At 41.5% G+C, this 24,027-nt stretch overlaps 2 protein-coding genes across 4 annotated transcripts in view; one reads left to right on the top strand and one right to left on the bottom strand.

Moving 5' to 3' along the window:
* dachd (dachshund d) overlaps positions 1–5,475 on the top strand; it is an 88,850-nt gene extending 83,375 nt beyond the window's left edge. For both annotated transcript variants that reach the window (XM_070976025.1, XM_070976024.1), the window contains exons 9-11: positions 203–346; positions 1,419–1,487; positions 5,381–5,475. In XM_070976025.1, the coding sequence (XP_070832126.1) occupies positions 203–346; positions 1,419–1,487; positions 5,381–5,418 (251 nt within the window). In that variant the 3' untranslated portion in view covers positions 5,419–5,475. The remainder of the gene's footprint in view (positions 1–202; positions 347–1,418; positions 1,488–5,380) is intronic.
* A 12,460-nt stretch (positions 5,476–17,935) lies between these two features.
* gpr18 (G protein-coupled receptor 18) lies at positions 17,936–22,158 on the bottom strand. 2 transcript variants are annotated; one of them, XM_070976081.1, is made up of 3 exons: positions 22,008–22,158; positions 21,352–21,390; positions 17,936–21,011 (listed from the first exon to the last, which is right to left on the bottom strand). In XM_070976081.1, the coding sequence occupies exon 3, from the start codon at positions 21,002–21,004 to the stop codon at positions 19,985–19,987; it is 1,020 nt and encodes a 339-aa protein (XP_070832182.1). In that variant the 5' UTR covers positions 21,005–21,011; positions 21,352–21,390; positions 22,008–22,158; the 3' UTR covers positions 17,936–19,984. The 2 variants fall into 2 exon arrangements, with proteins under 2 accessions (XP_070832182.1, XP_070832181.1); XM_070976080.1 differs by lacking the exon at positions 21,352–21,390 and having other exon boundaries at positions 22,008–22,092.
* Between the last annotated feature and the right edge of the window lie 1,869 nt (positions 22,159–24,027).

Below are 24,027 nucleotides of genomic sequence, written 5' to 3'. Positions count from 1 at the left end.
ACAGTCAGTATTTTCTTTTATTAAGGAAGATCTTAATATATTATAAAATATTTAGGTTTAATTGATTTCCCGTTTTCCATTACAGTATGCTAGATTTTGAAATGAGGTTATTATCTCAATAATCAGATATCAGTCTAAAATAAGGCTCCACTAATTTGCCCTATAGCTCATTTAGCGTCACTGTGGTCTTTCCCCGTCTTAGCAATCATTCAGAAGCGTCTGAAGAAGGAGAAGAAAGCCAAGAGGAAACTCCAAGAAGCCCTGGAGTACGAATCCAAGAGGAGAGAGCAGGTTGAGCAGACTCTGAAGCAGCCGTCGCCCTCTGACAGCATGCGCTCACTCAACGGTCAGGCACTCACAGTGAGACACTGTCACCGCACACTTCACTTGCGACACTTCCAGATGTTTAGTGAGCTTTCTAGTGGGACAAATGAGGGGCAAAAAGCAAGTGTGCCAATCCGGAGTGTTAGATATGATTTTAAAATGTTGTCAAATGTTATTATGAGCATTACATTTAGAGCTGTGTCTTACCTGAAGTGCAGCGTCTCAGCAGGCTTTCTGTTTTCATGATATCCTGTGAGATTTTACACCCCGTCCACTCGGGCTGCAGGAGCAGGAGAGTGACTGGAATGTTTGATGAAAATATGACTCAAGTGATCAAAACAGTTGCAGATTAATCACTGCCACTGTTCACACATCAAAACATCAAAATGTCTCATCCGGAGTTAAATCATGTAATCCATATTTACAGGACGTCTCAATGAGTGGGAGAGGCACAAAGTAACTACATTCACGTACTCAACTTAAATCCAGTTATCGTTCATTAGTTTTATCTGACAGGAGCTACTGGGTTGCAGAGTTTAGGTGTTGCATACAAAACATGATGGGCTCATAAAACATGATTTACTGTCAGAGTTTAAACCAGCCAGTGTGTCAGAAAATGTCATTTTAATATGTCAGTGAGTAATGCAGATCTTTGTTCGACATGAAATCCGTTCAGTGTGCGTTTGTAGTGATTGTTTCATCATCAGTTCACTGGTGGAGTCTGCCACCAACAGCACGAGCGTTCAGACCGTTTACAGCAGAACTGTTCATATTTGCTACCAGTACAATTTTACCTTTGACACTTCAGTGTGCTTAACCACCGACACATCTTTATTCAAGCGAATGTTCCAGGGTCACACTTTTAATGGATGATAATTCCAGAGTGTTAAATCAAGGATTTGAGTATCTTTATTTTCTCCTGACAATCACAAGAGAAGCACAGATGATCCAATATTTTCCCGTTCGCTGACGTGCAGGGGAGATACACCTCGAAGGCTCAGCCTCTTGTTTTGAATGAACGATGTTGTGAAACTGGCATTGTGATAGGTGGATGTCAGGGATGTTTAACGGCGGTGATCCCTCTCTTCTCTCAGACTCTCTGACCCCTGAGATGGAGAGTGACCGCAGCAGTGGAAGAACAGATGCTGAAAGGACAATACAAGGTACAGGGGCTCAGATGAGACAATAAATCTCTCTCTCTTTCTCTGGCTCTCACTCTTGCTCTCTTTCTCTCTGCTGCCCCCCCCACCCCGCCCCACCTCCCCTCCACACAACCCCCCACCCGCTTCCTCTCTCTCTCTCCCTCACACACACACTGCTTCAGTTTATGAACATTAGTGTTCCTCTGCCTGCTGTTCAGGCATACAGCTCACCATCTGGGCCACAGCACTAGGTCAAGATCATTGGTTTTCTGCAGAAATAATATTGTTCTTTTACTTGACTTTTAGTGGCCGCCATGCTTTTCAGACACAGATCTTTGCCGGAGCAGTACAACACAGGATTCTATTGTAAATAGTGAAACAACTTAGCAAGAAGGTCGTGAAGACGGAATGAAAGAAGCGGTTTGTTTACAGCTCAGGAAGCATTAATGAGTCATAAAACCACAAAAAGCAGTGGAATCCCCCCTTTGATAGTAATAAACGGGGCAAATCAATCCATTTTATGAATAAGCCTTGTACATTTTTAATGGTTTGTTTGTTTGTTAGCCTTGGGGGTGCAGTATGTGTTTGGGGAAGGGCGCTCCAGCGATAACCTCTGTAGACTGTCTGCTATCTGTGTTTACCCAGATACAAGACACCTTGCAGAGGTTGAATATCCTCATTATTACTCGAACGTCTTCCTTTAATGCGCCTCGGCTGTGTCTGCTCAGAACCGCCCTTATCAGTGGGAGAGGTCCCAATTTATCCGGGAAAATGCTCCGTGTAATTTGCTGTGAAAAGTGGAAAATATTCATCTTTGTATGCAAGAATAAGTTGGGTCCCTTTAACTCTTTAATGTTTGATTAGTCTACTTGAACTGATATTTTGTGAAAGGGCAAAAAGAAAGAAAACGTACTAAGAGAAATGATGACTGCTCCTTAATTAAATGTCATTCAGTCACTGCGGGGATCTGAAACAGTTTGATGTCCAAAAAAAGGAAATCCATATGTCATCATTTAAATACAAAGATAACTTCCAGATACAGCATAATTATAGCACCCTATTTCATACCAAATTAGTATATTTAGCCACTTAAATTTCTTTACACTCATATGAAGAGCTGACCCTTTTGTCGTGTAATTGCATCAAATTGAATGTGTTCGAGCTTCGCACTGACAGCGACAGCAGCCATTGTCCTGCTAAAATGTATAGTCTGGGTTGAAATGAAACAGAATTTTTTCCTTTTTTTAAATCTAATCCCCGTTAGTTTGATGCAGCCACAGAGCATGCAAATGTCTGCAGTCTCTCCATCACTCTGATCATTGCCTTGAAGAGTGGAGTGAAGGAGGAAACTGAATAACAGGCTGCATTTTGTGTTTTTGTTCAATTAGAGGAGCATTTGTCTGCCACCCATGTCTCCTCTGCTCCACTCTGCAAGCCTCACTGTATAATTAACCTCAAATGGCAAAAAATGATGTTGATAAATTACACAAGCAGAAGGGGAAAAAACAAGCCTATCACTCGCATGAAAGCCGAGAGAAATGTGTGGGTACATTCTCAACTCCAAACTGAGGGAGGCGAATGGAGAGAGAGAGAGGAGGGGGGAAAAAATAATGAGGGCATAATTTTAGAGAACTAATTATTTCTATTTGTCTTTTGTCACACTTCTCTAATTCTGCGATATTAACACAGTCTGTGTTTATTAATTGCTTTTACAGTGTTTTGAATCGGGTCCAAGAGGGAACGTGGCTCTTTTCACAGGCAGGCAAGCTACTGGGACCGTACCTCGCCAGTACTGCCTGGCAACGGTGCACATGTGAATATCTTCCCCCAGTATCTTCTCTGGTTCCCTGCCGCTTCCCACTCGATGTGTTCGGCAAGTTTACACGACCCTGTGCACAGAGATAAAGTTCTTTGTTGCAAGATTAAACATCAAAACAGTTAAAGTGAAATTAAAATTAAATGAATGAATGTCACTGAAGCAAAAAAGACTGTAATTAATGGATCCCTTAATTGTCTTCATAAAATATTTGCATGGGCATAATTTGCATAATTTACATGTATTAATTAATCTTTCAAAGGAATTTTATGCTGAGAGAAGCCAAAAATTCCCTTTGTTTTATTTAGCATCTAATGAAATATTTATTCTCTTTAATGAACTTTTCATCTTGATTTGAATATAAAAATACTAAAGTTTTAACATATTTTAATGAGACAGCCTTTCAGGGAGCAGCGTGTCAGGACGTCACCAATTTTTTTTCCTGAAGCAGATGTTTCAGCGTTTGAGCTAATGTTTGAATGGGTGAGATTTGCTTATCAGACCCCCGCACTCATCCCCCGTCTTCCATGATGATGCGATCTGTTAAAATGTTCTGTTCTGTAAAATGCTGCGGCGTCGCAGCGGCTCACGCCGAAGAATCGAACGGACTTTGTTTTCATTAACACCCCTACAAACTGCTCCGAGTGTGAAGCTTAGCAGGCAGGTGGACAGACTGCGAGGTGAGCGTGTGACGCTTCGTCTGCTCTTGGAAGGCGTGCGTGTGTGTATCAAGTTGTGTATCCCGGCCCACACTCCTGGCGCTCTCCGGCCCCCTCCTCGGCTGTCTGTCTGTAGCACCGCATTCATGCTGTAATGACTTTTACACAGAACTCGATGGTTGTTGCTTGAATAGAGGCAGCCAGAGTGCAATGCCTTCGAGACCTACGGCAGTGCTGGGTAATTAGCCTGTGTGTTTGTACGTCACCCAGCCCCCCCCATACACACACATGCTGTAAACACACACACACACACACACACACACACAACAAGCCTTTGTTGTCTCCACCCTCCATGCACGACAGTACATAAAACACAGGCTTACAGGCAGAGCAGTAATTGATGGAATATTGATAATGCAAGCAGTGCAGGTTTTAGGTTCTAAATTCTCAACAATAAAATAAGAAAAATGTTTCTAACTATAGAAAATAACCTAACGCTCTGTGGGAGATAAATGCACCTTTAGACCTACGCTCCACGTCTCTGTGCAATAGGAGTCAAGCTTTGTCTCTGACGTCCTGTGTCATGTCCAACAACTTGCGCCGCTAAATGTCTTTGTGTGCGTTTTTCTCTTTAACATTGAATTATTTAGGCGCACTGCCATAGAGAGGTGTGCTTCCTTAAAGGCATTACTGTAGCTTTCTCCGGCAGAGGAACTGTGAAGGTAATAAACGTCAAACATGCTCCTGAGCTGTGCCTAACAGATGCTTTTACCAGCTCAGCGTCGGAGCAGCACTGCTCGCTCAGGCGAATACTCAGACAAGAGTGTTTCACTGGAAATGGACAAAGCTCGTTAGGTTGGAGGTGTCTGGAGATAACGCAGCACAGGAATGTCTGCCGTTTTCAATAAACACTATTTCCATGCAGGAAATGTCACTTAGAGAGCGCTCGACATCATGAGTGCAGTATTATGTTCAAACAAGCGTATCAGTAGAGATGTCTTAAACACATGTGGCGTACAGTTCTGATGCCTGCAGTGTGGTTATCATAGCTGCTTTTACAGTGTGTGCTTCGTTGGTAATAAAATATGCATGTAACAATGTAATTATATTTGTACGTCCTGACTGATGTACTGTGTATGATTTTAAATACCAAGGTAAAAGCATTTTGGTTAGGCCTTATTTTCTTTCTCCCTGACATCAACATCATTAAATGATGTTGCGAGTGTTAATGTATACGACTGTGAACGCTGTTTAACCACGTTTGTCACGCTTGCTAACTTAAGCCCTCAAATCGGTTTCTGAATCCATAGTTGAAAGACCAGGGGGCAACATTTTGAAGTTACATTTCATCAACAATCACATCCTGAATGGTGCGTGTGCGTCAGCAGGATGTTAGCTGTTGGCTAATTCTTGGCTCCTGTGTGTGTCCTCTGTTGCAGATGGGAGACTGTTCCTGAAAACCACAGTGATGTACTGATAAGTCCGCGAGGAGCTGGAGGAAATAAAAAATTCTGACAAAAAAAAAAGAAAAAAAGAGAGAAAGAAAAAGAAAACCCATGAAGATTCTCAAGAGCCCTTATCCAGGCTGAGTTAGTAGAGGGAAGAAGTCAAGCTGCTTGTAGGAGTTCAATGGAAATGCTGTGTTCACCCAAATGCTGGAGGAGGTTGTGTCGGAATGTAGAATAAGAAGTCTTTTTCTCACAGAGGCCAACGTTAAATAGTTTGATAAAGCAGGTTTTGACGTAGCCGGTTGGCCAGCGTGAAGGATAAACACATATATTGAGCACAGTAAAAATGTACCCATGGTACACTGTTGGTAATAACTCATAAATTCTCAGCACTGAAGATTTTTATACTGTATCTCAGCCAGCGAGAAAGCTTGGAAAAAGAAATCCGACTGAAGTTCTGTTTTGTATTTCAAATTGAATTTTGAGACGCTAAAAGTGACACGTGGAGATGAACCCTGTGAAGAAAAGAGAGAAAAAAAATGTGAATGATCCGCGTGTTCGTCAAAAGAGGAGACTGATGTTTGATTTTCATGTTTTCTAAATTAGATGACGATACAATCAAGTTTCATTTTTACCATTGTTGTATATACAAGGTCTGATGATGCTGATAGGAAAACTCGCTCTATCGAACCCGAGTGGATTGATAAGGTATGTGTATATAACGTTAAGAGGTATTGTGTATGCAGTAGAGCTATTAGGCAAACAATACCACCATTTATATAAACCTACAGTTTTGTTTTGTTCTATTTCTGAGCCATCATTCTTTCCTATAGCTGCCATTTTGGTGAGAAAGCATGCAGGCATGTAAATGTTTGTCCTGGAATTATGATATTTAATAAATCCTATATTGTGCTGAACAAATACTAGGGTTGACTCGCTCGAGCCCAGATGGTTTTGAAAACATAATTATCAAACATTTCACTTTCAAAATGAAGACTTTTGCTGTCGATAGTACTGTAATCTTTGTAACAGAGGTAATATTTCTTGGAATTTACTGTACATTTTTGTCATGAGACACACTCAAAATCAGCACCTCTCAATGTTTTTTTTTTTCTTTTTTTAAAAAAAAGATGCAGACTAATTATGAGAAACAATCAGTCATGACACAACTTTTCGACTGACGACCGTTTAACGTCATTGCTGAAATCCCTGTTGACTCTCCACAAACACACTTTTCTTTAGTCTGGAGTGTTTCATGATATCCTGATGAGAAAAAAAACAACAAAAAACTCATGTTAAGTTATCATTTTCCTGTTTCTTTCCCTGAAGATTTTGGGTGCTGAAACACCTGTGTATATTCTCAAAGACATGAGCTGATGTCAGTCCTTCAACTGCAAACCAGTTTCGACCTTATGTGTTACAATCAGAGGAGGAGGAGGAGGCGTGTCCCATGTTCACGATGTATTTGTTCTTTTTGTTCTCAATGGAGTGTCTAGGTCTGTTGTCACTGATAACTTATATAGCTTCTCGAATCATCTCTTCATTGTACTTCAAATTCAAATAAAGTTAACATGTTGATGATAAACTATGTGAGTTAACTATGTTGCTCGAACACACTTCTCGCTCGTACGAGTCACACACTGATCTGACTTTGTATCAGCTCGATGCAGGAAAGGCCACTAACACGTAAACATGTAGCTGGTCGCCGCTCAGACAGCCAAGCTTAACACTTTAATATGATCTGATACAAATGTAAGCGAGTGTTGGGGGCAGCTCCTTTTTTTTCTTCTTCTACTCTTTTTTTTTTGTTGTGTTTTTTGCCGTATTGGTTACTGAGACTTTTACAATCAGCCCTCAGTCTTTTAACTCATTTCTGTGTATTATGAATGACCTAAAAAACATTGCAGGTATACTGTGCTGTAGAGAAATAAATGAGCATATTGTTCTTCACTTTGTATAGCAGAAAAAAAATGTATGAGTAATCAAATGATGAGAATATCTTGTGTACGTTCTCCTTTCTTTTCACTGAGTGTGGATGCAAGCGTGTGTGTGTGCACCCTTTGCATGTGTGAGTGTTTTTTTTTTTTTTTAATGCGCAGGCTAATCCTAGATCAACTATGTAAATGAGGGTGTGACCAAGCTCACTGTAAATAAATTATTTCATGTGTACTTTCAAGTGTATGACACTAATTCACAATATATCACCATAAAATAAACAGCGCTGCTTTGAGCAGTCGTACGTGCTGCAGGGTCACGCATCGTAATATCCACTTTATTGTAACACTTGAGCTTTGAGGGAGTCGTTAAGGAATTGTGAAGCTCTGCCGTCCATGTTGCGTTTGTAAATGGTGACGTTGCCTGTTTTTGTGGCCCTTTGTCTCCCTGTGCATGTGTTTAATGATAATTTGCACTGACCATTCCTGAGCGCTGTTGTTTGTTTTCCTCATGGGACACTTATCCACAGGGATCACTTCAGAGCAGCTGTAACAGGTACAGCTCTTAAGACGCATGAAAAAAAAGAAGGAATCGACATTGAGAGACAAATTTCTCTAGTAAGCAATTCTGAGTGAAATGTGTTGACACAGCAGGCTCGGCCCATTCCCATTTTGCATGCTTTTTAAAGCATGGCCGTAACACAGCCACAGAGATGAATAATTGACTGATTGCTGCATAATTCAATGCTGCATTGTAAAAATTCAAGGCCTGAAATATTTCTTCTTCCTTTTTTTCATTAAAAATGAGGTTAAAGTTTCAATCAACCTTGAAAGAACAATATGACACACGATGGGCAATCAATTGTGAAGCCATGCTTCTCGTCGAGTTCGGATTCACACCGACTCTCCAAAGTTGAGTGAAAGAAACTGACATCGCGTCCTCTTTATCCGTTTAATGGCTCAATCCTTCCTTCTTTTTGCTGCAGTGAAAGCTCCGCTCTGCTCGCCTCCAATGAGCTTGTGAGACATCCTCTGTTCAGAGCTATTACTCAGATATTCTGTTTATTTCTCTATCTGATGCCTTTTCCTGCACTGGCATCTGAGAGAAGAGGCCCCGCAGCTACATGTTTCATATCACTGCACATTTTGTAATAAATTCAATTCAGTACAAATATGACCATGAGGCACGGAGACTTTAAATACCAAATGTGCATTATAGCTGTGTTGCATTTCACTTCACAGGAAAGCACAGCGCCGACTGCACATTCACAGCACTGGAAGCCGTGTGAGTCCTGTGCTTTATCTACTTGGCTTGACGTGGAGATGTGCTCATGAAGACATCATCCAGACGTGATTATTCCGCATGATCCTGCCTCTCGTTTCACTGTTTGCGGAACATCACATCGTACAGTTTCTTGTTGTTTTGCGTTTGCTCGGGCAGCTGAAGAAACATGTTCGCTGACACTGCTGACAGGATTTAAAGTTCCTCCCCGGGCATCGATTAACGCCCGACAAACTCATCTCTGTGCATCAAAATGAGGTTTTTAGAATTTTTTTCCATGGAAAAAAAATGCCTTCATGCCTTAAAATGTCTTCAATGTTGCTCTACCTTTACCTTCATAAAATATGCATGCATTTAAGTAGTCCCCGCCTCTGTCTCCACCCACCCTGCTACTGCTCTGCTGCTCCTGGAGCTCACCTTCGTCGTCCACACAAGCGATGCTTTCTGGCAGAGAGCCATGAACACGCACTTGATTTTACCGAACCCTATCTTGCTAATGTCATGCTAGCTGCTTATTGGGCTAACCTTTATCATGACAGACTTTCTTGGCAAATTTCTCTGTCAGAATTATCATAATGAATGTAGCCATCAATTAATTCAGCAGCTCACCTGACAAACTGTAAAGCAACGTTTGCTGTAACTTTTCTTAGTCAACGTTATGTCCTGTCAGCATTTGGCGTGACTCATCATGTGACTTGGCAGGCTAACGTTGGCTAACATTTTGTGGCACGCAGCAGATTGTTTGGACAAAGTCAACGGTCGAGCTGTGAGCTCGTCCCCGCTGTGTCCGCGGGCTGAAGGGATGGAGCAGCATTGGGCTTCAGTGCAAGTTTTGTAGCAAAATTCTTTTTTATGTGAAAATTTCAAAATAGCGTTCTGGAAAATAACTGATTTACCTTTGGTAATTTTTGAAGGCTCACTGTTCCTCTTTTTGCAACTTTGCAGCCAAAAACAGGACTTGGTTTTGAAAAAAGTGAAACTTAGCTTGCAAAATATCGATACGTAGCAACACCTCACCCAACTGCATTGTTAACCCCGACTGAGCTAATTCCTTGCTCATCATCGCGAGCAGGAGATGGCCATTTACTGCACATCTCTTGATAACTCATTGGTGCCCTGAGTCTGTGGAGAGACATTAGGAAGGTGCAGACTGATCGTCTGAAAGATAGGACTAATGTCACCTAATCAGATAGACCATTATGTATTAGCGAAACTACAAAACAGTTTTATCTGACAAGGGCCAGGCCACATTACCTAAATTAACATTTTGCAAGCGTGAACATGGAAGACCACAGAGGCAAAGGGAGGGCGAGGACTGCGGCCTGCGCTTAGACATTCGGCAGTAATTATTAATTTATGATTGTCTCTGGCCTTAATGAAAATGAAAGCCAGGAAAGAGAACAGGGAGGGATAATGTGGCGTGAAATTGAGTTTCATTTGTACAGGGTCCACCTTTTAACTCTGCGCTTCTTAGGCGGAAATGGAGCCGAGCGCTTCCCCCTCCGTCTCTAGAGAATGCATTTCACTGTTTTTCTTTTTTTTTTTTATCATGCTCACTCTCCTTTCAGTCTTTTAGTCAAAGCATGTTCATATCCTCTCATCCTTTTGTGATATTTGGGGCCAACGCGCCCTTTAACATCTCCATTACTCTCATAAGGCCTTTTCAAAATGACACAAGGCTCTTTGATGTGTGATAACTATGTCAACAAGTTTCTTGAATGGAAATGTCTCCGCACAGTGTTTCTTTAATGTCAACAAGACAGCGCAGAAAGGTCTCGGGCCAGGTTGGCATGAGATGGAGAGAGGTAGAGAGAAAGGTAGATTGATTTACACAAGATTGTATGAAGTATAATGCATTGTTGATATAATACAAGACAGGTTTTTGCTGGGAGTACTGGTCTCTGTGGATTGTGACATGCCAGTTCAAAGCTTACACTTGCTGCTATACTGAAGTGATAATGGTTGAACAGTGGGAAGGATGGAGGTGATAAGGGTCTTTGCATAAACATGCAGAGATGATGGTCATTAGATCCTTTTCATCTTATTTGGTAAGGATTTAATTTAAGCTTACAATATTCCTACATGTTGTAATTCTGCCCACTGTTGAACAGGTGGTCTAACTAGTTTGTTCATTACCATTATTTTCAGTTTGTGGGTAAACCAGTGCACAGGAACAGCTACGCATATCTGCCTTGTTCCACTTTTAATGGCTGCCAGAAACTTTAAAGGTCCAGTGTGTCAGATTTAGGGGGACATATGGGCAGAAATGGAGTCTAATATTCATAATCATGCTTTCATTAGTGTATAATCACCTGAAAACAAGCATCTTCTGTTTTCATTACCTTAGAATGAGCTCTTTGTATCTACAGAGCGAGCGGGTCCTCTTCACATGGAGTGTTTCAACAGGAGCCCAGACAGACAACCCAAACACTCCAGAGAGTGTTTTTTGTGTTTTTAGCAGCCATCGTAAGTTCTCCCACATGCTTGGAAGGGGAGGGTTTGGCGAGGTGTATTCAGTCGTTTGCAATCTGCAACCTCACCACTAGGTGCCACTAAATCCTGTGCACCGGTCCTTTAAGAGATGTCATAACACAAAACATACAATACAATAGATTTTTTTGCGACATGCAATATTTTATGCAATAACCTTTTTTTCTTCTTTTGGTCACTTGGAGTCATGGAAAAAAGCTATAAATTCAACAGTATTAGATCTGGCTTTGTAGCTGCTAAATACAGTGTTTAGCAGGTAGTTGCTGACTTTGTCTGTTGTTTGGTGCTGGGTAGGTGGTGTCCAGTTGGGTTCATGCTCAGTTTTTCAAAGAAAAGCTGCCTCTTGAGGGTGAAAAGAGGTGAGCCTGAACCAAAACAGTAAAGTTGTGTGCCATAAAATCCAAACTATGAGCAGAAAAATGCTACAAAAGTCAGTACATCGGGGGAACTGCCGAGCCGGATGGTAGACATCTGATACATTGTTCATTTAAGAATATTGATTCCAGCAGCTTGAAGTCGTTCGTTACATCATAACTTGAAATAAGAAGATTTGAAACCAGGGCTGTTCAAAGTGGGCCCCCACGGGCCAAAGTCGGCCCACCGTAAGGTTTGATTTGGCCCACCAGATGTTTTTAATTAATTTTAAAATAATAAGAGAGTGTACACTGTTTTTTTTTTTTTTTTCTTTTTTTTTCATGAGGTAAAGATGCTCCTCAAATATGTAGAATCCCTAATTATTAATTATTTACAGAATGTGAACATGGCAGGTGGAGTGACACAGCCGCAGGAAGTCAGTCAATTAAGGGAACTTGGGATCCTAGAACCATTTTGCATCTTAAAAATACAAGACCGTCAGGGTTTGCTTTGGCCCCTGGCCCACCATTAACTTTCAGTTTTGGCCCTCCAAAGGAAAAAATTTGGGCATCCCTGATTTAAACCATTCAGTGCATAAAATTACCATTTGAATTGTCTGTCATCACAGTAAACATGAATTAAAGAATTGTTCCGATATTAATGATTTATATGGCTTTTACGACAGAATTAGTATCTTTAAGCAGCCACTTCACGCCATGATACATCACTGCCGACCATGAAGACGTCCTCAGATCTGAAGTGGTGCCTGTAAGCTTTGACAGAATTACTCACAGAGTATCCAAATCACCAGGGTTGGTTATATTAAGTCAATTACATTTTTACAATTGTGAGCGAGGGATGGTTAATTTAGTTTGACCCAAGAGCCCCCGACACTCCCCCAGATAGCAGATGGATGAGACGAGTGACCACAGGCGTGAGGGAGTGCGTGTCTGAGTGTGTGTGAGCCCACTGGATTAGTCTTCATTTGGCTCCTCTGTCATAAGGGAGGGGAGGACTGAACACTGTGTGGCAGAGCAAAGAAAACACACAGGGTCAGTCGAACACACACAAACACAAGCGCGTGCTATTAACCTCCCCCCCAGCTCATCAACTTTATTTTGCAATCTTCCCTCAGAACCATTAGAATACCCTGAAGAAATGACTTTCCAATTAAAGGGGATCTAGAAGAAGAGTTTTTTTTTTTTATCTCTGGCTGCTGGAGTTCTTTATTCCAATAATTTAAATTGGAATTGATTTTTCAATTTACCCACTGACTGCTACGGACACAGAGCGCAGGGCCGAATAGAGCTACGTTCCCAGAATATTTGTCATAACAGCGCGCCACATGTAAATTTGCAAAGTCCCCCTAAATAGTAATATATTTCCTCCTGTGAGAACAATCAGGCAGGACAACACATCGAGGCCGCGTATGATTAAAGCTTCAGGTAGGCTATCTCTCACTTTATGTGCTGTTTTCAGGAAATGTTATCTGATTTCCCTCCAATTGGTCCACGCTAATTAGCCGAGGGAACCATTCTATTCATTTTTGAGAACGACCATGTTCTATCGCATTAGTTCAGATTTGTACTCTTAGCACTTTCTCAGACACACTGCTTGTAGTTTTAGTGTTTATGGGCTCCCCTGCACTCAGACCAAACTTTACTATTACACAGCATTTCCCACATGTTCTTAGAGAAAGAGGAAACAGTAGTCTGTCCCAGGCAGGGAGCTAGGGCCTCACATGTTTAAGTTTGACAAACTATGCCTGTGAAGTCCGCAACAACAGCAGCTCCAGCTGCGTTCTAATGAGCATTTATTGTGTCTCTACTGCAGCGAGCGCTTTGCAGAGCCTGCTTCAAAGCCAGCCAGATTCTACTCGAGCTGTTTTACAGATGCGTCTAGAAATCCGAGGCCGTTTCTTCTGTGGACGAATGGTTCTGTCTTGTGCTCCTGACAGCTGCGCAGGCTTGTTGTTCGCTCTCTCCTGAGTTGTTTTAATAAAGTTGTGCTGCAGGAGTAGTGAGAGAAGATTAATGGACGCACAGGAAGTGTGGCAGTTGTGAGAGGATGCAGGACAGAGCGGGCCAGCAGCCATCTGTTCCCTCTCCTTTACAGCTCTCTTAATGGAGAAGCAAACCAAACAACATGGATCTGAGCCCTGCAGACAGACACACACGTGCACACACACACACACACACACAGACACACACACAGACACACACACACACGCACACCTCAGTTGCACACAGCTAAACACATCACTTTATGTGACAGAGATGAGAGCTAGGCTTTTGTCATTGTATTCCCCCTTGTTGAATGTGTGTGTGCACATGCTTGTGTGTGTGTGTGTGTGTGTGTGTGTGTGTGTGTGTGTGTGTGTGTGTGTGTGTGTGTGTGTGTGTGTGTGTGTGTGTGTGTGTGCCTTTTTTTTTCTACCTTTCAGCAAAATAAAGTTGGGTGTGAGCCATGGCTGTGAGATTTAGATGAAAGACGCAGCCTGGATGGAACGTGATTAAGAGATATGTTCTTGAGGCAAAACAGGACTTGGCATTTGCTGAGACAAAACCTAATCAAATTAAAGCAAAACATGGCCATTGTTGTGGAGTGTGTTCTCTGCTTGTGTCACGTTTGAAATGAAACAGTGTAAAATAGATATGGGCTTGTGTCTGCGCAGCATCACCGACACAGTGGTTTTATTCACGTTTACACACAGGCACTGACTAATGATGGTTGTGCCCAATGATGCCTAAAGCACTTTATAGAGCTGTCTGGGTTGTAAAAAATGTTTACTGTGATGGAGCTGAATGGCTCGCTGAAAGAGTATTATTGTTTACAAGTTATTGTTTTAGATTAATTCACTCAGCAGAATTGTTAAATTCTCTGTCTAACAGGCATGGCCACCTCCAGTTCATTCTGCCGTCAGTAAGTATTTGCTGTTCCTCCTCCTGTGAGTTCCCACTCTTTGCCGGTGCTCCGTATTTATTATTAGCCTATAATGAAATCTATAGTCCGACTGTTTCTCATTTTGTTTGTTTTGAATGAACGCAGACCATGTCACGTTAAATGACAACATGCATCGTCTCCCTCTGTCTCCCAGTGAAGACATCTGTACGACATGATGAAGTTTCCTCTCTGAGTATCAATCCTGTAATTGAGCTCAGGGAGAGGAGACGTGATGTGCACACAGAGGAAGTGAAAGGCCTCTCTCGCTCTCCCCTCTATCCCTCCATCTCTCACTCTTTCCCTCCCTCCCTCCTTCCCTCTGTGTCTCTCTTACACACACACACACACACACACACACACACCACAGGCTAACGCTGTGTCCTCCCTTTTTTCCCCCCCGGGCACACACAACTCTTCTTCTCTACCTGCTTTTACAATACATTTGTCAGTCAGCTCTCTTTAGATGCACAACAGTTGAAATGAGTGCATTAGCATTAGCTGCCATAATATCACTCACTGTTCAGGGCACCGTGCACAATGGCCCAGGCCTCGGCACACAACAGACGCACAAGTGGACTCTCATAATAGTGTCTTCGCAAGCTTTTCACAGCACTGCATCCTGAGTGAGACAGCATCCTGGAGCTACAATGTCTTTACTCGTGTCTCTTTATCCGCCTTGTAATGTTTCTTTCTCCTCCTGCTCTTACGATACCGTGGATCATGAGGAACCTGAAGTGAGACCGGATTAAATATTAACACAACCTGACGCAGTCCCCACCGGAGCTCCTATTCCACTTCACATGATACAATTAAAAACATTCCCACATGCATTGAGTGGAACACTTGTCAAGAACATGCTGCTTTACTGACTTAAAATAAATCTCATGCTAATCTACGGAGAACCTGACAAGGAGGAGGCCAAGGTTTCCATGCAGGCACTTAGCTGAGTAGAGAGTTGGAAAAAAAACACAGAGAGAGTCGAGGGCCTTACATTATTTATATGTGCTAATGGTGGCTGTCTGTGTGTGTGAATCAGCAACAGAACAATCTGCTAAAATAGACACACAGCTGTAATCAAGGCCATACATTTCCTCTCCTTCTGCTGTTCTCTGCTTACTGCAGGGTCAATTGGAGTCAGTTTAGTAGCATTTCAAACTCTTGCCGTGGATTATCTCCTTTTAATGGAGACGAAAGACAATGCGGGAGCAGGCTGCGATCGCCAGAGGAAAAGATTACCTCTGTGAAGCTATTCGGGGTAAATATGTGTACAAAAGGAACACCTCACGCAGTTCCTACTGTACGTTAGATATCATTGTACATCTACCACAGATAAGAACAATAGCTCATGTGCTTAACCTAGTTTTGTCCACAAAAGGAATCCATTAGTCTTATTGTGCAGCCCTTAAGCTCAGCATCACAGGGGGGAACCCACTGTTGCGCTGCTACATCCATGCACATGTGCCTCTCATTTCCTATGGCAGTGCAGAAGTATCCTTCAACATCCTATTGTAAAGTTTACCAGGGGAGAGGTTCGGTGTATTAAAGTGCCCTGAGAGAAAGGCTAAACGATGTAAATGCAGGCAGCTGCTTGTTGCTAATGCCGTACAGTAGACGAGGAGGCCCAGGCGAGGCTGGATGTGTACAGTATCTATATAACATTATAGGCTCTCTTTCATGTCCTCGTGCTCTCTAATGGGAACAATATGAAGGCTAATGGTATAGTAAAAGTGCAGGAAACGGCGCTCCGAACTAAACTGTCTTATTCTCCTGTTGTTGTTCAAGTGACACAAGCTGCAGCCATATGTGTTTATCAGCTTATAGTATAAATGTTTGACACAGCATTGATATTTAATAATCCTGTGGATGACTTTTGACTGGACTTGAAGTTCCCCCACAGGCCCTCGCACAGCCCTGTCTCCTGGAAATGACGTATATTTGCAACTAATTAGCAGCAGAAAAAATGTTTTGAAGGAAATGGGATGACATAATGAGGAAAAGGTTGTTAATTAATGCACCTGTGAAGTCGCAAAAATCTGATCCTGAACGTTTGTTTACTGGAAACACGTTTAATTTGTCTTCCCTTAAAATGTTTGGTCAATCACTGGCAGCACTTGGTGAATGCTAGGGAAAGATTATGGTCTATTTTAATGACCAATAAACCACTGTCCACCCTGAGCATGTACATACTATGTATTTTTTCATTCACTCAAAGAGACATTGAGTCTGAACATGTCCAGGCAGCACTTCTGTTTGTCAGCACAACATCATTATGAATGCAAATGAGCTGTATATAAATGTAGTTTCTAGGAGACAGGGTTGACCATCGATACCACTCTTCATGTTCCAGATATGTTCATTTGAATTGCTTTTAAGCAGGATGTTATTAAACACCATAAATTATTAAGAATATTGTTTCAATTGTTTTACAGTATTTTATACAGTTTAACTATTAACTACATATTTGGAGTAGCAGAAGCTGAACATTTCAACCATTTATGTTTCACTTTTAGCTCATTATTTCAACCATTAATCAATTACTATTAACTGTCTCACCCATAAATCAATTACTTGTAGCCTTTTCACCATTTTTGCCTTACTTTTATCTAAATGTTCCAACTGTTTTGCTTTTAGCTATCAATTTTAACCATCTGCTCATTACTTTACATATCAGTTTGAAGCATTTATCCATCATTTTAGCCAATGGTTTAGACTTTTTGATCACTGTCAATGCCAAACACTGCCGGTTTTCTAGCTGATATATATATGAATTGTAATTGCTATTTTTTCCAAAGCAGTTGAGCTATTCCACAGTCTTTACACATACCTCCTGGCAACTGCAATAGTACTCAGGGGTACAAGTACCCCTTTGGAATCACTGCTGTAGGCTGTTAACTGCTCTACCGTATTTCTTCCTTCATATTCAGAAGGGTCATTTGTCCCAAATCTGTTTCAAAATAGCACAGAACACAAATGAATATGTAAGACACAAACTAGGGAAACACTTTTAATTGTGATGAAGATGAATAGTCTAACAAAGCACTATTTGGAAAAGCAAATACAGCCTCACTGTCTCTGATCATCATTTGATCGTGTGCTGACACGCAAACTCTATTAAGCTGTCTTCAAATATGCAAAAATGATATGATTTTACAATGATTACATATTCACTTCCCCAGCTGGCTGGCTCCAAGCGTCTCCATTTGTCATCGACTATTGTGTCCAATTATATGATTAGCTTTGAACACTCCAGCACTTCGAGAGCTCTCGTGTGTTCTGCCGCGGAGAGTGATTCACAAACAAAGTCATTACAACATGTATTCACACATATCAAATAACAAAACAGATGGCCACTGCGCTCGCCGCCTGATTTGTTTTCCACACGAGTGGTAGAAAAAAAAAGTATTTTGTGTGAGCTGTGTTTAATGCTGACTGTTTTTATTCCCAAAGAAGAGCAGCTGGCTGTCGCGCTGTTAGATCAGCTCCTATGAAAGACAATCTTGTTTTCATTAATTTCTCTACAACAAAGGCACTTGTTGGGAAGATTTAGAATTACAGCGGGTAAAGCTTCCGGATAATTCATCACAGGGACTTGACAGGAAACTTAATTGTTTTAAATGCCAGTTGCTGTGAACAGCGTGGCTGGTTTTTCTTTGATGTCTAACAGGTGGGACAGATAGACGACTCTCTGATGTTTCATTTGACCTTTGACCTCTCGGTTATAAATCCACTTGTAGTCCACCGACCAATAAACCTATCATCATGTGATGAACTGCAGTTCCCAGAATTCCGTGTGAGATGGAAATCTTGTTGTCTGCCCTCCTCTTATTAAAACAGTGTAAATCTAGGCCGTCTGTATCCCACAGTCTGACCTCTTCTTGACCTGTGAGCACTGGACAAACCAACCAGGAACCATACAGACTCCCAGTCCAATTTATCCTTTAACCAGTGTATTCCACATCTCAGTGAGAATTGAACTGGGCTTGCTTGTGAAGATGTGGGAAACATTAATAGGCTACAAAAAGCATTGCACAGTATAAATCACTTTATTTAGTTTTGTTTGCAATTGATCATCCATAAGATAACCACTCTGAGAATTGCCATGGTACATGTGGTTACACCACAGGGTGTCTTGACTGTCTAATTGCATGAGACACTACATAGTTACTCAGCTACACTGACTCACTGTCTAATCCTGTTAAGACTGCGCTGTGTGACAGACACACTAACTTGATTATTTTAGCAACTGGCAACACCAGATCAATCCTTAGCTCTGGTGATGTTTGTGCAGGACACTTATCAAAGCCGTCACATTCAAACGTGACGTTTCTCTCCTCCATTTAAATTAAACAGTCTCTTCACAGAGCTGGAACTGTCACGCATTCACTACCCTCTAACTTCTCTGTCATTTGAGGAATAAATTAGTGATAAATTTCAAGATCTTGCACGGTGGTGCAGCAGAGACCTGACATCAAAGTATCCTCGTGCAGGAAAGGTTTTCTCTTTTAAGGTTAGGGTTGCTTTAAATCTAGTAAATAGCCTCGCTGACATCTCTTGAGGATGTTACTGTAAATGCACTTTAAGTGACTGAATCATTTAACATCTAATCAATACAATTCACATTGCACCATAAACACACTTTGGTCTGATTCGTGGTTGAGGAAGCTGTTACGACTGTCGTTAGCAACTTCTCTATGACAAGGTGGAATGATAACTTCACAGGATTAAAAGTGAAATATGTGTTTTATAAAGCCGGCTGAAATGTGATAAAATGCGCTTACAAAAAAAAAAAAAAGTAGAATATAAACATAAAGAACTCTGAAGCTGCAAACGAAAAATCTTGCACTATCCTCTTCACAGGTAAAGAAAGCACTGCTGCGTCTTGCTCTGGCAGGTAGCTGGGCTCTAGCTGTGCCATGCTGCCATCACCTGGTCGATAAGTTTACAGCAATTTTCAGGACGCCTATGAGTGTTATAATGTGAAGTGACACCAGTCAAACAAGCTGGCTTATTTGCACCTCATCACATCATGCACCATTGATGGTTATATTTAAATCATGATGCTACATCGAGGTGTTACGGAGGCGCAGTTGCAAATGTGGTGCAGTGACCAAACAAAAGCAACTCACCTTAAAAACCCACCATTGTTTCCTGTTGGTTTTCCCCCGTTGAGGTAATCAGGCCCTTTATAGACGTTGGCTGATGCCGTAACAAGACTGAAAGGGGTTTCAGTATTTATACATACTAACAAAGCAAGCGCCGAGATACTGTAAGCTATGTTTTAATGATTAGAAGCTTTATTTACGCCTTCTTGTATTCCACCTGAGCCACCCGTGCTTTGTCTGCCAGAGCAAAGATGCACAGAAAACATCTCAAGTCTCATGGGTGAGTCAATCAGCTCTGAACACAGATGTTTTTGCCACAACAGCAGCACTCCCATACTGTGAGTGCAAATTACACCTTGGAAATTAATTGCAAGTTTTGATCCTTTTGATAATGAACCATGTTCACAGTGATGCATTCAGTGTTACATTGTGCCAAAGCGAGCACAGTACATATCAGCGCGCTGTTCTACGTGGATGTTTGATTGTTGCTTCATATCATTGCGCTGGTCAGGTTGCTCATTGATCGGACGCTGCCCGTGTGTGTGTGCCTGCTCTTCCGTCTCACACTTCGCAGATAGTTCCTGTACAGAATCACACTGATCACCCTGTCCTGGAACTGCTTGGAGACGATGTAGTACAGAATGATATCTAACACTGTGCTCATGTTCATCAGGAACGTGGTGAAGACTGTCCATGTGCTAAACCCCCCATCTTTGGCTTTCCCCACCAAATGGAGCACTAGACACACATGGAAAGGCACAAAACACACCAACACTTGGATAATCAGTGTGATGATAATCCGGATGGACTTCTGCTTCACTTTAGGTTTGAGTTTGGAGGTGCGGCCGTGGATCAGATTGTCCACGATGACAATGTAGCAGCCTATCATGATACATATGGGAACCAGGAAGAAGAAAATGAGCCGCACAAAGTTGACAGGGTTGTCATGGCGCATGTAGATGATGTCTTGCATTTTGATGCAGGTGGTGAAGTTGGAGATGCGATCGGGGTCATCCTCAGAGAAGAGCAGGGGTACAGTACCACCAAAAGTCATGAGCCACACCCCAAGACTCGCCACCACGGCCTTTGGGACGTTCCTCAGCTCTTTGCCGTGCTTCGGCTGGACGATGGCCATGTAGCGGTCTGCACTGATCAGGGCGAACAGCCACAGAGCCATGCAGGGGTAGAAGATGGTGAGAGCCGCACTGATTCTGCAGAAAAGATCTCCAAATGGCCAATAGTCCTGGTGGTGGTAAACCATTCTGAAGGGGAGGAGCAGGATGAAGGTGAGGTCCACCACCGCCACGTTTATCATGTAGATAGTGACAGAGTTCCTCTTCTTGGTGGTGAGGGCAAACACCCATAAAGCAGTGATATTGACTATGACTCCGATGACGAAGACGAAGCAGTAGAAGATCAGGCCAGCCATGCGGTGCTCCACCAGGCCCTGCTTCGGCCTTACAGCGTCAGACTCCACAGACATGTTGGAGAAGTTTAGATTCAGTTTCATTCTGAAACTTACAGAATGAAACGAGATATTGGTGATTCTTGCATTGAATAATTGCTTTTAGACCATTTGCATTATTTTAGTTGACTAATTGATAAAGGTCATGTACTTCTAGCAAGGATTTAATTAAGGAAAAGGGATATTTTGGTCACATGTACAACAAGTATGAAATTGTTTCAATCTAAGCTGAGTACTTCTGTAATTTACTGTCAGCTACAAAAAATACTCACAAAACATAAAGATTTATTCACAGATTCAGATTTTTGATTTTGACAATTTTGACTACAATAATCTGTTAAATTTCAAGTGTTAAACGATGCCAGGAGCAAAGACGAGGTAACGCAACTTACTTTTGATCATTATGTAGAAGAATCCCTCATTTTCTGAATCTAAGAAAAAAACACAAACAAGCAAATCACCAGTGTAAGCACAGACAAACGTTCTGTGTTTGAAAGAAAAAAAATGAGTGAATTAGCCACAGGCTGCATCTAAATGTGCACATATCTGTGTTTTACAGTTTGCAGAAGTTGCTGCTCAGTAATTTGGATATGTGCTTTTAAAAGCTGTGCAGCTGGAGGAAGACAAACAGACCATGTCAGTCTAGACGTGTCATTCCATTATTAGAATTTACGATAAAAAACTTACTGTAGTTGCACGTTACACTGTAGAGAGAATGGAGTAACTGTAAACTGATGCTGTGTATTGCTAGTAAATCATGTGACTTCCACGTTTCACATTTAAGCATTCATTTTCTCCACAGTACTGTACTGAAGTGTCAATTGTGTATTGAGGCTGACCATTTAAAAGCAGGAAAGCGATTAATGTGAAGCTGCAGAATAAAACAAATTTGCAGAGTGACTGAAATAAGTTTGACCCAAAACTCAGCAGCGAAGCAGCCATACGGCAAGTGACTATAAAACATGTCTGCCAAAATGACTCCCTCCTCCGTCTGAACGGTTCAGACAGATCAGGTAGCCTTGCCTGAAAAATAAAAGACTGCACTTACCACAGAAATCACACAAACACCTCGACGAGCTTGCGCCAACAGGTTTATGAAGCGGCACAGCGATTTATCTGAGCACTCAGCTAAAACAGGGAAGTGAATGCGCTCTCTGAGGGTATTGTGATGGCAGTGGTGGCGAGACCGAGCACAGTGTAAAGCCCCCATCACTTCCTGTGCTGTAATTTCTGTACTTTAGATTCCTTTACAGTATCTGCGTAGTTGGAACACAAAGGGCTACAGCTTTCCACAGTCTGCAATTACACCCCCTTAAAGAAAATGATGTGCCATTAGAAGTGGGAGTGTGTTTGGCAGGCAGAGAGATGGCAGATTTAGGGCGAGTTATTGATTGGAAAAGTGGGGTCTGTCACAGCACATTAGTTCTCAGGGGAGTAATCCACAGCAGGTTGCTGTGAGAAGCATCTGCTGCTGGAGAGAAGTAATTAAAAACAGGATGTTGAGGCAGTTGCCATATAAACAGGAAATAAGACGGTGGTAATAGACACTTCACGCTGATGCTGTGAGATGGTTTTACACCACGTCGACTTAATGGATGCAAAGCGCATACCTCAGGTGAAAAGCTCAAGGTCAGGCTGGACCTGGGCTGAATACAGATTAATGTGTGTGATTAATGTGTGTGTGAGCTGCTAACAACTATGAATTAGGACATTTGGCTCAAGGAACATTGTGCAACGAAAACTTCTTCCCCTTCTCTCCTAAGTGGTACTTTCCATTCAAATCATGCAGCAGGTCTTGTAAAACAGAGAGGAAATCAAACTTTCCCATGACTTATAGCATTTCCTCCTTTGTGCGTCCTGACCGCTTTGATGCTCAACTTCGTTCCATGCTCACAACACTTTTTTTTATTTTTTATTACACTGTTTATATGGAAGCTGCTCATTCAGTCTAATTCTTATTCCTGGGAAATAATTATCTATCGGCTTGTCCTCTCGATGTGTCTTAAAAATTTCATGCCAGATGGTACTTTGTGTTCACTGCAATATGTTGTTATGACAACAGTCTGTGTGATGTTTTCCTCTCTTTGATATTTGTCATGTGGTTGCCTCAGCAAGTCCTCCACATAAATCCCTAGTCTTTATTGTCACCTTTATCATAAACTATGCAAGTGCATTTTCACGTAAAGATATCTGTTTAGACAACATCCACCTGTCTTTTTGTTCCTCCATTCTATCATTTTATTTTACGCTCTTCTTAGATATAAAAAGGTACTATTTAAAAAAAAAAAAAAAAAAAAAAAGCTGATGTGATACTCTTCCTACATCTGCCAGTATTTAGTTTTGGTCTACAGTATGTCGCCTGTGAAAAGCCCATTGAACTTCCTCTAACATCACCTCTTTACCCTGATTTACACTGCCCTCTAGAGGCTTAAAAGAATAACTACAAGATTGCTCAGGTTTTGATAGCAGTCTGTGCCTAATGATTGACTTAGTCTCGAAATTATCAATTTCTTCTATTATAATGTATTAGATAACATTTTATCTCTGGCAATTATTGCAGAAAAAGACTTAACAAACCTTTGATAGTACAAAATAGCATAGAATTGTATCTTAGCGGTCATTTTATGTTTAGTTCTGTCATTCCTTTTCTCCACCTATCACTCTTTCCAAAGTCTTCTTTATTAGAGTTGGTAACTGAACTTGGCTGCTTTAATTCAAAAGTTAAAGGCCCCCTCCAGGCATTTTTTAAACAGATATAAAAACACTCCTCTTTGAATAATAATCTCTGTGATATAGATTTTCCACAGAAACTTCAATTACTGCTTTCAACATTCTTAAAATTACATCTAGTCCATCTCCCGCAGCGAAAAATCCAGAATCTACAGAGTGAATATGTAAATACTGTTCATTTCAAAAGTTGGACACAAGTTCAGAACTAGACTCAAGATGTGTCCTACTTCACTGTAAAGGACGGGTGGGGAACACTCCGCGATACCGTTTCATCAGGTCCGCGACAAAATTCATAGATACAAAAAAAATAAAAAATAAAAAAAATAAATCAATAAAAT

The sequence above is a fragment of the Chaetodon trifascialis genome, chromosome 12, assembly GCF_039877785.1.
Source record: "Chaetodon trifascialis isolate fChaTrf1 chromosome 12, fChaTrf1.hap1, whole genome shotgun sequence".
Lineage (NCBI taxonomy): Eukaryota > Metazoa > Chordata > Actinopteri > Chaetodontiformes > Chaetodontidae > Chaetodon > Chaetodon trifascialis.
The sequence above is the reverse complement of the archived record's forward strand: the minus strand, read 5'-3'. Positions and strand labels throughout refer to the sequence as shown.

What these genes read in the sequence shown, in the direction of transcription:
- gpr18 (XM_070976081.1), bottom strand. Translation starts at nt 21,004, where the DNA reads ATGAAACTGAATCTAAACTTCTCCAACATGTCTGTGGAGTCTGACGCT.